Below are 14,027 nucleotides of genomic sequence, written 5' to 3' on the forward strand. Positions count from 1 at the left end.
CCATCCCTCCTCCCTTCCCTCCATTCTCCTTTGTCTAATCCAATGAACTCCCCATCCCTTATTGTGTGTTAGCATCCACATATCAGAGAACATCCAGCCTTTGGTCTCTTGGGCTTGGCTTATTTCACTTAACACCATAGTTTCCAGTTCCATACATTTACCTGTGAATGCCATTTCATTCTTCTTTATGGCTGAATAATATTCCATTGTGTATGTGTATACACACACACAAAACACACACACCATTTTCTTTAGGATCAATGTTTTATATACTTAAAAATAAATCTTCCACCTTACAATGTGTGGCTAATTATATAATGAAAATAAGCACCAAACTACTTACAATATTATCTCAGGCACCTTATCTTAGTTCTCTTGAGTAGAAATGCCTTCAAAAAATTAAAATTAGCCGTTTTGGGGCTGAAGTTGTGGCTCAGTGGCAGAGCACTTGCCTGACATGTGTGAGGCCCTGGGTTCGCTCCTCAGTACCACATATAAATAAATACAATAAAAGATCCATTGACAACTAAAAAAAAATTTTTTTTAAAAAAATCAACTTTTTTAAGAACCTTTATTTTCTATAAAACTGCTATCAAAGTCATCTATTTTGTAACATATCCTCAATTAGAAAGGAAATTGCATAGTAGAAATGTATTCAATATTTCTGGATGAACAGCAAGTCTCTAAAAATTTAATGTCAAGCACGCTAATCAACATATAATACTGGAGTGCTTCTACCACAACAGGAACTGAGTAACCTATGGAATTTTTTAAATGTATTTTTTTTAGCTGTAGTTGGACACAATACTTTTATTTTATTTCTATGTGGTGCTGAGAATGGAACACAGTACCTCACATGTGCTAGGTGAGCATTCATCCACTGAGCCAGAATCCCAGTCCCTAACCTATGGAATTTTCATGAGTGCTACAATAGTGAGAAAGCTCAACTAAACACTCTATAATCACAACTATTCTTGCCAAGGTTTCAAATTACTTAAAATGCTTTACGGATTTAGGCAGACTGGTTAATAAAATAAATAGATGAATGAAATTTCTTTTTTTAATATTTATTTTTTAGTTTTTTTAGGTGGACACAATATATTCATTTTTATGTGGTGCTGAGGATCAAATCCAGTGCCTCGCGCATGCCAGGCAAGCGCACTACCACTTGAGCCGCATCCCCAATCCAGATGAATGAAATTTCTAACCTATCACCAGGTATTTAATTGTGTAAAATTATCCAAACATTAAAAAAGTTATACTAGAAAACCAACATAGAACACACACAATTTAAAGAGAAAAAATCTTTATTGTGATATAAAATGCACTTATAAAATGTCCACAGAAGGCATGTTATTTTTCACTGCTATATAAATTTAGTGGGAATATGTTATTCACCATCTAGTGTCACCTAAAACATACTGTAAACAATGAGTTTTACTCTAAAATAAATGCATCACTGATTTTCAGCAATCATTGATTTAATAATAATTAAAGATTATATAATCACATCTATATTCTGGAATGTCCATTTACTTTCATGTAGTGTAGCAGAATTTAGAGTATAATTGCACATAGATGGTACAGAAAAACATTCACTACTAAATTATTTTATATCTTCATGACAGATAATATTCTTCCTGATTGAAAAATGACAGCATCAGCTATGGTCTGCAACATAGCTCCCAGATTCTTAATGCAATAATCTGTTTGTCTATTGGTGTACCCATGGAACAACTTAAAAGTGTATCTTTAGTAAACAAGTGCAACATTACTGTCAACTATTTTGCATGTTTAAATATTATAGTCTAATTATTTGTAAACAAACAAAAATCCCACACAAATACTCTTAAATCTATTTTTTAAATCTTTCAACCCATAATTATTCTTATATGCTTTACTTAAACACACTGAATTTCTGAAAGGTGCATGTGTTATCTTAAATAATAAGGTTTAGCAATGAGTGCTTCATATTTTTTCTATGAAATGTGCATTTCTGACATTTGTTTTACGCAGCATGGAGTTTAGGTCAAGAAATTCCAAATCCTGGATACCCACAGTTCATTTTGAAAACTCCTTAGTTATGGCTCTGCAGCAGGTTTAACAAATTAAATACTAAGTGTTCTAGCTCCCTCTATTTCAAGTATCAAAGAAATATGAGGCTCAAAATCTCTCTAGGTTATAAATGAAAATGCAAAGGTTTACAGAACAGTTAAATGTGTTTTGAAATAAGATACTAATTGAAACAAGATCATTAGCTAGTTATTTATCTGTGTTAAGCTGTTAACCTCTAAAACTTCTAAACACTTTTATATCTGAATATTTGCACAGAAGTGATATAGAACATAAACTACCCATAATTACAGAGAACAAAGTTTAAAAATTTTTCAATATTTTTTACTTTAGTTTGGTATCCTTTTGAATTATATTAATTTAAATTTCAATCTGTACATAAACATTTGGCCTCATAGTACTTATAATGAAATGAATTACTTTGGAAATAGACATTTTTTTAAAGCACTAGAAAAAAGAACTTCTAAGGCTATCTTTTGATGTTATCAGAAATATTGCAATATAGAAAACATCTGGTACCCTTAAAGTTTCAGAGTGAGCTGATCTTCAGAAATTTTAATGCCATTTAAAAAAAAAAAGTCAAATAGAAAAAACTGCTGCAGTAAAGCACTGTTTCTAAAAGTTGCAGACATGATCCCAGTCTGTCAGCACAGCTCCTCAGAATAAGCAATTTCTACATTTTCCTAGGCATACTAAATTTTCAGCTTTGAAAATAATCTAACCTGGTCCTTAACTATTCATCAAGTAGTATGAATATTTTAAGGTCTTTCTGCTTCCCTTAAAAAAAAATTCTGATGTCTCACCAAACAGTAATAAGTAGATCCCACTTTAAGACATCAGACTTTCTGGAACTGGCCCATCTATATAAAATTTTAAGAATTATGTGAAAGTGTAGAATCAATATTCTATGAAAACAGTGTGACAAAATTAAACATTACTAGGTTGAAACCATTTCTAGCTTTAACTCAAAAATAGAAATCATGAGTCTTCTATAACGTTAATTTTAAAAACACACAGAAGTGAAAAGTGCTATTTTTCAAAAAGTACGATTTTTCTCCCTACCATATATCAACATGGAATGATTTCAGTTCTCCCGTACTAAAAGCTGTACTTTTAAAAAACTAGTATTGCAATGCTTAATATAACAATTTTAATCAGTAGTGGCTTCTGTTTCAGCTGGACCCCGAATTAGTCTTCGAATTCCTCTTTTTCCTGCTGGACCTTTTGGTTTTGCAAAACTTTGCTTATGTGCATGCTGTTTGGGATGTACTTCCTCATAAAGGAAATCTGCAGTCAATTCATCCCCATTGTCTATCTCAATCTGCAAAGAGGAAATACCAATTTGTGTGACACAATATAAAAAAGCATAACATTCAAAACCTAATATAAGCAAAAAGCCAGTTTTTAGGTATGAATGTTCATAAGCAAATGCATAATACCCATTTCAGTAAAACAGAATCCAGGACCATATATGTAAATTGTTTCACCTTTTTTTCAGGGTATGCTAAATGAATTGCTAAAATACATACCCGACTATAACCACTTTCTATTTGGTTCCCTCTTACTGTTCCTATTTAAATATGTTTAAAAATAGAAGCTACTTATTACATGCTCAAGTTGTTCTGCTTTGTTTCACTATATATTCAAGAAACATTACTCATTACTTCATCACTTGGTTCACTTGAAATCATGCTAGAACAGATGTAGGCAAAGTGGTCTGCAGGCCAAACAGAGCCCAAGTCAAGACTATTTTATATTTTTAAAGGGCTGTAAAATACAAAAACAACAAGCAGAACATGTGACAGGGACCATATGTGGCCTAGCAAAACCTAAAGTATTTACTATCTGATTCTTTGTAGAAAAAAAATCAGCCAATCCTTGCTGTAGAGGTGTTACCCATAGTACAGTGATTCTTACAATCCTAATGGCTCACACAGTTCAGTATCTAAAATACTGGTAGTCTGAAAGGACCTGTATTTTAAAAGTTGAAGGGCTCAAGAATAAACCATTTCTTTCCTTAAGGCTTATCTGCACTGAAGAAAATAAATTTAAGAAAACTAGTAGCTTGGTTCCCAAAACTCATATGTTTATGCCAACTACTTCCTTTCTTAATAGCTGGAATGATTCCCAGAGATCCCCAGATTCACAGATATAAACGGAGACTGTAGTTGTGTATTAATAAGAAATCCAGAATTAATCACAAATATGTAGCTCCAGCAGCACTGTCCAACAGAATTTTTTAAATGGATGGAAATGTTCTGTAAGTGCTATAACTCCCAATACTGATTAAGAAATTGAATTTTGAATTTTACATACATTTATATTTAAGTTTAAATAGCCACTTATGATTTATGGCTACCATATTAGATAGTGCAGATCTGTAGAGATGAGAACAATGATAGCTCATCTCTAAGTACGCATAGGATACCCTAAGGATTCAGGAAGAGAACAATAAAAATAAACGTTTTCACTTATAACTCATAATGTACCCTGTCGTACATGGAAATGATAATAAAAAATCTAGTGAAAACTGAAGATTTTAAAATAGATGAGCCTACCTTTCTGATTATATCCATTTGTAACTGTCTCTCGACAATTTCTAGCAGAGGACTCTTGCAGCTAGAGTATAGCATCCGTTCTCTTATACTGCATGTGTATCCAGGCATTGAATAAATAAAAACTGTTAAGTTAAAAATAATAACAACAAATACAATCAGTAGCATATCAATTAAAGCAAGTACATAAACCACATAAAATTATAATTAAGCCACTGGACAAGAAATAAACAAGAATATACTGCTGAAATATCAATAAGCAAAGTGAAAATAACATATTAGAAATAATATACTATATATATATATATATATATATACCTATGGACTCTAAGTAGTCTCCTTCATGGGAATGTTTATACAGGAAGAAATGATAACGTGCTGAATCCTTGGGAATCCTCTTTGGCAAATCCTTCAGTTCTGTATTTGTTGTGTTGGCCAAAATTATAAATTCATTTTTTATATCTATTTCCTATCAGTAAGAAAAAAAAATGTTCATTAAAGCAGAGATTAAGTTGAAAGTTTTTTTAATATATGTTTTTTTTAGGTGTAGGTGGACACAATACCTTTATTTTATTTATTACTTTTATGTGGTGCCAGGGATCAAACCCAGTGCCTCATGCATGCTAGGCAAGTGCTCTACCACTGAGCTACAAACCAGACCTAAAGTTAAAATTTTATAATAAAAAAACCTATAATACGCCTGTAATCCCAGCAGCTCAGGGGGCTGAGGTGAAGGATCACGAATTCAAAGCCAGCCTCAACAACTTAGGCCTTAAGCAACTCAGTGAGACCGTCTCTAAATAAAATACAAAACAGGACTGGGGATGTGGCTCAGTGGTCAGGTGCCCCTGAGTTCAATCTCCAGTACCCTCCCCTCATAAAAAGCTGCAATACAAAGGGGACTTAGTTCTGAATTGTTTGACATTTTCATAATAAACACATATAGTTTTTGTAATTTTTAAAAACAAGTAAAAATAGTCAAGAAATAAATTTTAATAAATTAAAGTTCTTAAAAAATAAACTTTATACAAGCTGTATAAAAAAAAGCAGTCCTTCATAACAACCCTTATACTTCTCTTACCAACTGCACATAGTTGAGCTGTCTGTTGTTTAGTTTTTCCAAAGCCTGAAAAGCTTCCCGAGAAATAGGAAATGCTACTCCTTGTAGTGTTTGATGCTTAGTGTCCACACCCACATCAGTTTGTACCTAAATATAATAGATACAATAATTTGCTGGTAAAAATATAGCAATTAGCAGTGTCCTATGGCAAAAATGAGAAAACCCAACATCTATGACAGCATCATTCAACCCTTTCCCAACCTATAATTAAAATAATTAAAATTAATACCTAAAACACTGTGAATTTAAAAAGCAAATTATTTTTCACATCTGTTCATGATCCACTAGCACTCTGTTGACATGCAGAGTCCATGGCACATCTTGATGAAAATGTTAGGAGTGAATATTTGAGTAAGTGTGCAGTTTTAGTGGAAATTTGTTGTATTTTTGTTCTCTTTAATCTTCGCTATGCTTGGTTTGGCACAATTTCAATGAGATATACAAACTTTTTAAAGTGTCACCTGATCAACCCTTTTAAGAATAAAATTTTACTTAAATTTACAAATCATAAAATATATGCAGAAATTTACTTGGTTCTCTTGGACATAAAATACAACACAAACACCATGCACTGAATTGAAAGAAGTACAAACAATATGCAAATACACAACACAGATCAACAAGCTATACTACTGCAGAAGTTCCAGACGTAATAGCTTTCTTTACTAAGAGTATAAGTGTGCATGGATTAGAAGAGGGGGATTTTTCAAGAAAGCTTTCAATGAACATGTTTAAGATTTTTATACCCGATAAATAATAGCTAGGATAGAGTCTCATTTGCTGTGTTTCATCAGAAAGTTAAATACAAATTTTACTTTTTGAAAAATGAATGGAGATTCTACAGCATGATACTGGATAATGAAAACATCATAAAACATATGCAAATGCATACCCCAATATGATCCTCTGGGTTCTGATTGCAAGGAATAAAACAAACTATCAAACTTGTAAAAAAAAAAAAATTCACATTAAAAAAAAAACCCATTCAAATAATGAGTTAAAATAATATAATGATAGATTCTTGCTACTAATAAAATTCACATTAAAAAAAAACCCATTCAAATAATGAATTAAAATAATATAATGATAGATTCTTGCTACTAATTAATGATATTTAACCCTTTTCCAGACCAAGTCCTATTTGTATGATACTCAAACTACTGAACTGTGGTTTGGGTTACTTGTTCTTTTCTATAAAATCCCAGTAGAAATACATTAATGGTTTCAATATTCAATTAGAATGTCTGCAGAAAACACATTAAAATATGATAAACTATAATGTGGTTGAAATTTATTGACTCATATGCTCAATAACTATGCAAATAACAATCTTCCACACTTATCTCCATCAAAGTTCATAGAAGCTAATTTACAAAGCTTGTAGAAATCTTGTACATTCTACAGCATTTTTATTTTCTCTTTAACCTTACTATTCTCTGAAAAACATTTAAAAAAATCTGCTTCAGGCAACCTTATTAGATATGAAATTCTTTGCAACACACACTTCCCATTTATACAGTATTTAAAGCACAGAGTACAACAGTTGTATTTCTAACAGAAGATTTATTGTTGTAACGTACATTTGAGAAAGCTATTTATTAAACTAATATAAAGTTTAATAATTATTTTTACCTTTCAAATAAAAATACATTAACCACACAGGTTTAACTCCAAACTAAACAGAATAAACCTAACTGTGCTAATATCTTTATTCTCCAGTTACCACTATATCTGTTAATTAAGAATAGGGTATTCTGAAACACTTATAATCTTGCAAGCATTTCAAAGTTGTAATTTACCTCATTAATTTTAATCTGTCGTAATTCCTCCTCAGCTGCAGTCAATGGGGCAGGGGAAGACTGTGACAGCAAGTATTTTTTATATCCATGTAATGACACATCTTCCTGTAAGCACAGAAATGAACTATTATCAGTAATTCTCTAGACATAAAATCAGAGCAAGGTTACTTTAGGAAAAGCAAAACTATTAATTTACTAGAAATGAAATGAAAAAGCATTAAGAATTTTATTTCTTTTAAAAAATCCCCTATTTTGAATATTTTAAAGGTTTCAAATTTTCTTAAGGGGAATGTCTATACTTTATTTCCTGAAGTTTTATAATGATTACATCTTTTGTATGAATTTGGTGGTGGTGACGCTGGTCATGATTCTAGTATATAATTGCAATTAACCTTCTGGGAATAACTGTCCAGTAATTATGCAATAAATAATGTATTAACATTCTGAAATTGATATTAAAATAATTATATAATTTTTCTATAATTATTCATGGAATATTATTATAGTTTTTATGTTAAAAAGAAAATACTTCAAAAAGGTCTTCATATCATCCAAATTTTGTGGTTTGGAAGACAAACTCCAAAGAGAATTCAACCCAACCCACAATTAATGGTGAACAAGCATCATATTCCCATTTACTCTTTTGGGCTATCTAGTAGATTATATTACTTTATGAATCAGTAAAGTTCTGAACAAGTCAATAACAACAACAAAAAAATCTGTTAAAAACATATTTCAATTTTCTTAATTTGTGTGTATATGAATAAATACATTTATTCGCCATGTGAACATTTCAAAAGGAAAAGTATGTTTTAGTAGAACCAATTCTATGAATTCAAAATTATATATTCTTTAGAGTTAACTTATATATCATGAAATACATTTTCTCTCTTATCCTTTTGTGTACTGATTCACCGATCTGAATTCTTATGAATCACCCATTATCTAGGAGTTCTTATTATTTTATTTATAATATCAAGAATCCACATAAAAATATAAGTTTTAGATGGGCACAGTAGTGCACGCGTATAGTCCCAACTATCAGAGAGCTGAAAAAATAGAATTGCTTGAGGAATTTGAGACCAGTTTGAAAAACACAGTGAAATCTCATCTCTTACAGAAAAAAAATTGTGTGTGTGTATGTGTGTGTGTGCATAAGTTTTATACCTTTACTGTTCCAAATACTTCATCTTTAATGTGGCCACCTCCAAACTCCTTTTTTAAAGTTGCTCTTGTTGCTGCATACAACATTTTTTGCCGAACCTATTCAGTTGTGAAAATTTACTTAGAAGTTTACAGATGAAAATATACCATTTCAAAAGAAAGCAAATACTCAATGTATGAAAATATTCAAGCACATTAAAAATAAATTGGTAAAGCTGAAGTTCATATTGTAAAGCCTATAATATGCTAAAGTATATGTATATGAATAACCATCATAACATGAGTATGTCAACTGTCAATGGCTATGGTAGATTTTAAATTATATGTCACATTTTTTGTAAAGTGAGGGAAAAAACCCAATTTTTAAAAAGTTCCTCATTTTTCAAAGCACAAAATTAAATCCATTAAAAATATTTTAAAATATGAGGAAAAAATACTGAAATGAGGTAACCTGGATAGTGACATTTTTCTCAAAACTAGATCAGATATTATCACTGAAATTGCTAAAAATCAAATAGTCATGGCTTACTTATGGCATATACCATTCTATGAGGTGCACAGAAATGAAAAGAAATACAATACATACTATTATGTAGGAGTTTACTACTATCTATGGAAAGCTACTAAAGTTAACTACCAACTAGCAGAAATAATTTCCTAATCCAGAAATAATTTCACAATCCTAAATGGTAAAATGCAATATTTCTTTTAGAGAGATTATGTAAAATTAAGATGGAATCATGTTTTTTTAATATTTTTTTTAGTTGCAGATGGACACAATATCTTTATTTTTATTTATTTATTTTTATGTGGTGTTGAGGATGAAACCCAGAGCCTCACATATGCAAAGCAAGCGCTCTACTACTGAGCTATGACCCCAGCCCCTGGCATCGTGTTTTGCAAATGGTTTAAGAATTATTTTTTAATATGAAACTTGACAATTCTTAAAATACTAGGTAGTACTCATATATTAATTTCATCTTTTGTTCTATTTAGTCAGTCTACTACCAACCTTTCTAAACGAAATATTTGTTAGTGTGCATGCCCATCACATGAATGATACCTATTAATAATCTATGAATATTAACAAAATTTAATATAATCTTCATTTAGTTATCAGAATTGTTATTACTCTCAGGGCAAAACAGCTTCATTCTTTAGAGGCAGAGTCAATTATAATTGCCCCAGATTTAAAATTTTTAAATCAATAATAATTCTTTTGATTTCAAGGACAAAATTTCTGAATCTAAGCACATTATTCCTCATTCCACAATACCAATCTAAGAATTATCCACATGATCGATCATTCCCTTCTACTGGAAATGACTACTGTTTATTAACCTTCATTTGGCCTAGAAATATTTCAGAAAATTTTTTTAAAAATTCTAGCACTTAATGGTAAACAAACTAAAAAAATTACTTACATGAGAATGATCTGGAGACCATGCAATGAATATCCATTCATATCCCTGAGCATTCTGGGAATCTAACCTGAATAATATATAGCATGGCTGCTTGTCCTCCAACAGAGGTAAAATAAAGGAATCATAATCTTTATCCCAGGAATCTGAAGGCTGACTACATGATCCAATCACAAGTTGCTCTATGAAAAGAAATTTTAAAAAAGACAAATAATTGGTCTGAAATACCAAGTTTAAAATAGAATATATACAAATGATCATAATAGTTTAGTTTAATGGTTGAATAATGATGATTGATTATATTTCTTTCAAAATGTCTATGCTATAAATTACCAACAAGACACATTTAAATAACTGTACTACCACTTAAAACTAGCATTTCTGAAATTAATATTGAACTGTAAAACATTTTAAATAAAATTATATTTACCAATTTTGCTCAGATTTAAAATTTGCCTCAAAGCATAACTTGTTATCTCCACTTCTAAGTGCTATCTGCCAGAACTGAGTAAAACTGTGGATGAATTCTTCACACAGAATTTTTTGCACATATGCACAAAGGTATTCACTACAGTACTATATAGTAACAGTGAAAACTAGAAATAGCTTCAACATTCATCAATAAGAAAGAACAAATAATATGTGGCAGAGTTATATGAAAACATTCTACTTAAATAGGATCCATAAACTATCAAAATGCCTTATAAAAATAACATTTATAGAATATGTAGAATTAAAAAAATACGCAGAATAAGATAGTATGTAGTTTATGTGAATTTAAAATACTCAAAACAGCACTATATTTTATTTAAGGATATATGTAAAAATAGATTGTACAAACCATTAAATTTTAGAAAATCATAAAATTTAAAAATTTTTTAAATTTATAACATTGACTTTAAAAAGGCTTGAAGCAGGCTGGGGTTGTGGTTCAGTGGTAGAGCGCTTGCCTAGCACAGGTGAAGCACTGGGCTTGATCCTCAGCACCACATAAAAATAAATAAATAATTGTTTTAAAAACACTTTATTTTAAAAAAAAGCCTTGAAGCAAGTATTTTAAAATATTTAAGTCATTAATTTAAAGGAAGAGATAGGTATTTGTAATTTATTCTTTGGAATTTATTTTTTTCTCAAAACAAACAAAAACACAGAAAACAATGACATAGGAAATAGTTTTCCTTCTGAAGAGATGCCAGTTAGATGAACTTTAACTTGTTTACTTAACTAGTTACTTAGAAGGTAATGACATTTAAAATTTTAGCTCAATATTGCTAAAATATGCTGCTTTACAGTATACATTTATTCCTTTGAATATTATAATATCTATAAACAACTGCTGATTTTATAAACTATTCTGGTTTTGTTTTTCTGTCTTTACAGTATTAGAGATTGAACCCAGGAGCCCTCTATCACTGAGCTATATCCTCAGCTTGTTTTGTTTGTTTGTTTTTTAATTTTGAGACAGGTTCTTGCTAAGTTGCCGCTGGCCTGGAACTTGTGAATCTCCTGTGTGTACCTCTGAGGTAGCTGGGATTATAAGTGTGTGTTAATGCACCCAGCTGTTCTAGTATTTTCAATAGATAAGCAGAACTAGAAAACAAATTAGATTTACTTCCAGTTTATTAAAGAACAAGTTATTTTTCCAAAGCAAAATATTTCCAAGTATTTAAGAAAATAGGTCATTGGAAGATCTTAACACATTCAACAATCAAGTACTTATAACAGTAACCGTACAAATTCAAATCTACCTGATTTCAATTCTCCTAAACCAACCATTTTCCCAGTTTATACAATTATTTCTAAAAAGTCAACTTAGAGTTTGTTAATTCTCAGAACTTTCCTGAAAAAAGAAAAGGCAATCATTTCTGTAGTACAGGTTGCAATCAGATGGAAAAAATGAAAGACTACTTCAAAACAAACTTTACCAAACAATAATAATAAATTCACAAGCTACCTTTTTTCCATTTTTTATAATCACCCGTTTACTGATTTCCATACAGAAAAGAATGGAAGCACTGACATTAGAAATAGTGATGCAGAAATTTGAGACACAAAAAAGCATAAGAAAGATGTTACACTAAAAATAAGCTTTATGTTTCCCTGATAACTACAGAATTCAGAAGAAAAACAGGGGCCTTTTAGCAACCTGCACAAAATGTGAAAAATCCAAATTTCTTGAGTGAAGTTTGAACTTGCTTCATACTAATTAATAGTTCGAATTACTGACAATACTTAACAAATTTAAAGTATAACACTTAGTAATCCAGGGACACACAACATTTAAAAGTTTAACTAACCATTTTCAATAGATATTTTCAGAAGTCTGTATTTTCCATTTCTGGCTCTGGCAAAGATATCTTTAACGTCTTCACTTGCTGTGGAGAAAGGGGAAAATAAACCTAGTTTTTATACTTAGAAGTACTTTATTTTACTATCTAAATATAATGAAAAAATAAATTACAATACAAAGGAAAAGCTGGAGCATCCTCTTATTATCAGTATTATAAAATTTAAAGGCATAAAATAGTGGGTATTGAATACAACTAAAAAATATAAATGTTAATATATGCTCTTCAAACATTAATTAATATACATATTAACATATGTTCTTTAAACATATTAATTCCAATCCTTCTTAGCTAGATAATTCTGCAGGAATAACACAAAAGTAAACATACTGAAGGTACTCAAACCAAATAATCAGCAAATTATTGTTTTGAAAACGCTTTTACTACTTGTTTGAAAATGTTGAAAAGTTGTTTTCATTGTCTTCTAGTTCAATTTCAAGCTTGTGATAGACAGCTTTTTTATCAATTCATTCTCTGTATATGCCTTTTAAAAATAGCAGTATCAGATATCCCATCCTGATTAAACAAAAAAGCCAGTTAATACCTGTTAGATCTTATACTTCTTATATTTTTCTTGTATTTCCCCAAAAGTTAAGCTCATTAAAATACACAATTAATAACACAACCTTTCTGCACCTATTAAAACTTCAATTTCGTTTCTGTTTTTTCTGTTACCAGCAAGAGGACGCTTTAGGCAGTGCTTACTATGAGGTTCAGGCATGAAAGTCAATAACTGCATATTAAAACACTAAAATTAATGCGGACAAATAAAACAATGCTTTTAGAACTTAGACTTTTTGCTTGTGTGTCCGTGAGACTGGAGGTTTGCGAATAGTCAAAAGACCCTTAAGAGTACAACATACAATTGGGGAAGGATCCATTGCCTATTAACAGGAAGAGGTTGAGTTTATACTGGAACTCATTAAGAGATCGTGAGTAACCCCGGGACATATTATTTGATTCTGATGAGGTGAACGCTTCCAGGCTGCCCATTTTCAAACCAGGAAATAATGGAGGGCAGATACACAGTAATTGCACATTCAACTGTCGACACGGGATATAATTAAAGGCAACCACACAGATCAGACTTTTTCAGTTCCCTTGGACAGGACCTAGGAAAAAGATCGAAATGCACCCCATCCTCAGGATTTCTCTTAACATAGTTACGCTCAAATTTGGAAGAAAATGCGGAAAAGAGTTTGGGAAGCACCCTACAGATTTAAGAAAGACCCTGATATGTTTCTTTTTACAATCAGTCTAGTAACAATCTCTTTTAACTGTGAAAAGAAAACTCGCCCAGCCCGACAGATAAAAAGAACCCCAGGCGCCTCCACTCTCGCAGCTCTTCCCAGCCTGACAAAAGGGGGAAAGTTGAGGTAAAGCCGGGGCACAGAGGGCACGCCCCCTCCACACCGGCCGCCTGGGACAGCAGTTTCCGACGCTCCTCCGAAAAGAGGGTTGTCTGTTACGTGGCGGCGGCCGGGGCTGGGAGGAACGCAGGCCGGGAGCACCCGGGAAACTGGAGCGCCCAAGACGCGGGGCAGGCT

At 31.4% G+C, this 14,027-nt stretch overlaps 1 protein-coding gene across 1 annotated transcript in view; it reads right to left on the reverse strand.

Moving 5' to 3' along the window:
* Positions 1–1,289: 1,289 nt before the first annotated feature.
* The window catches only part of Twf1 (twinfilin actin binding protein 1), a 38,743-nt gene continuing 26,005 nt past the window's right edge, over positions 1,290–14,027 (reverse strand). Inside the window, exons 5-12 of the mRNA XM_048802445.1 lie at positions 12,430–12,509; positions 10,136–10,314; positions 8,715–8,810; positions 7,548–7,652; positions 5,710–5,835; positions 4,947–5,097; positions 4,632–4,753; positions 1,290–3,394 (exon numbers count right to left, since the gene is read on the reverse strand). Coding sequence (XP_048658402.1) covers positions 3,224–3,394; positions 4,632–4,753; positions 4,947–5,097; positions 5,710–5,835; positions 7,548–7,652; positions 8,715–8,810; positions 10,136–10,314; positions 12,430–12,509 — 1,030 coding nt within the window. The 3' untranslated portion in view covers positions 1,290–3,223. The remainder of the gene's footprint in view (positions 3,395–4,631; positions 4,754–4,946; positions 5,098–5,709; positions 5,836–7,547; positions 7,653–8,714; positions 8,811–10,135; positions 10,315–12,429; positions 12,510–14,027) is intronic.

This window comes from Marmota marmota, unplaced genomic scaffold (genome assembly GCF_001458135.2).
Source record: "Marmota marmota marmota unplaced genomic scaffold, marMar, whole genome shotgun sequence".
Classification (NCBI taxonomy): Eukaryota; Metazoa; Chordata; class Mammalia; order Rodentia; family Sciuridae; genus Marmota; species Marmota marmota.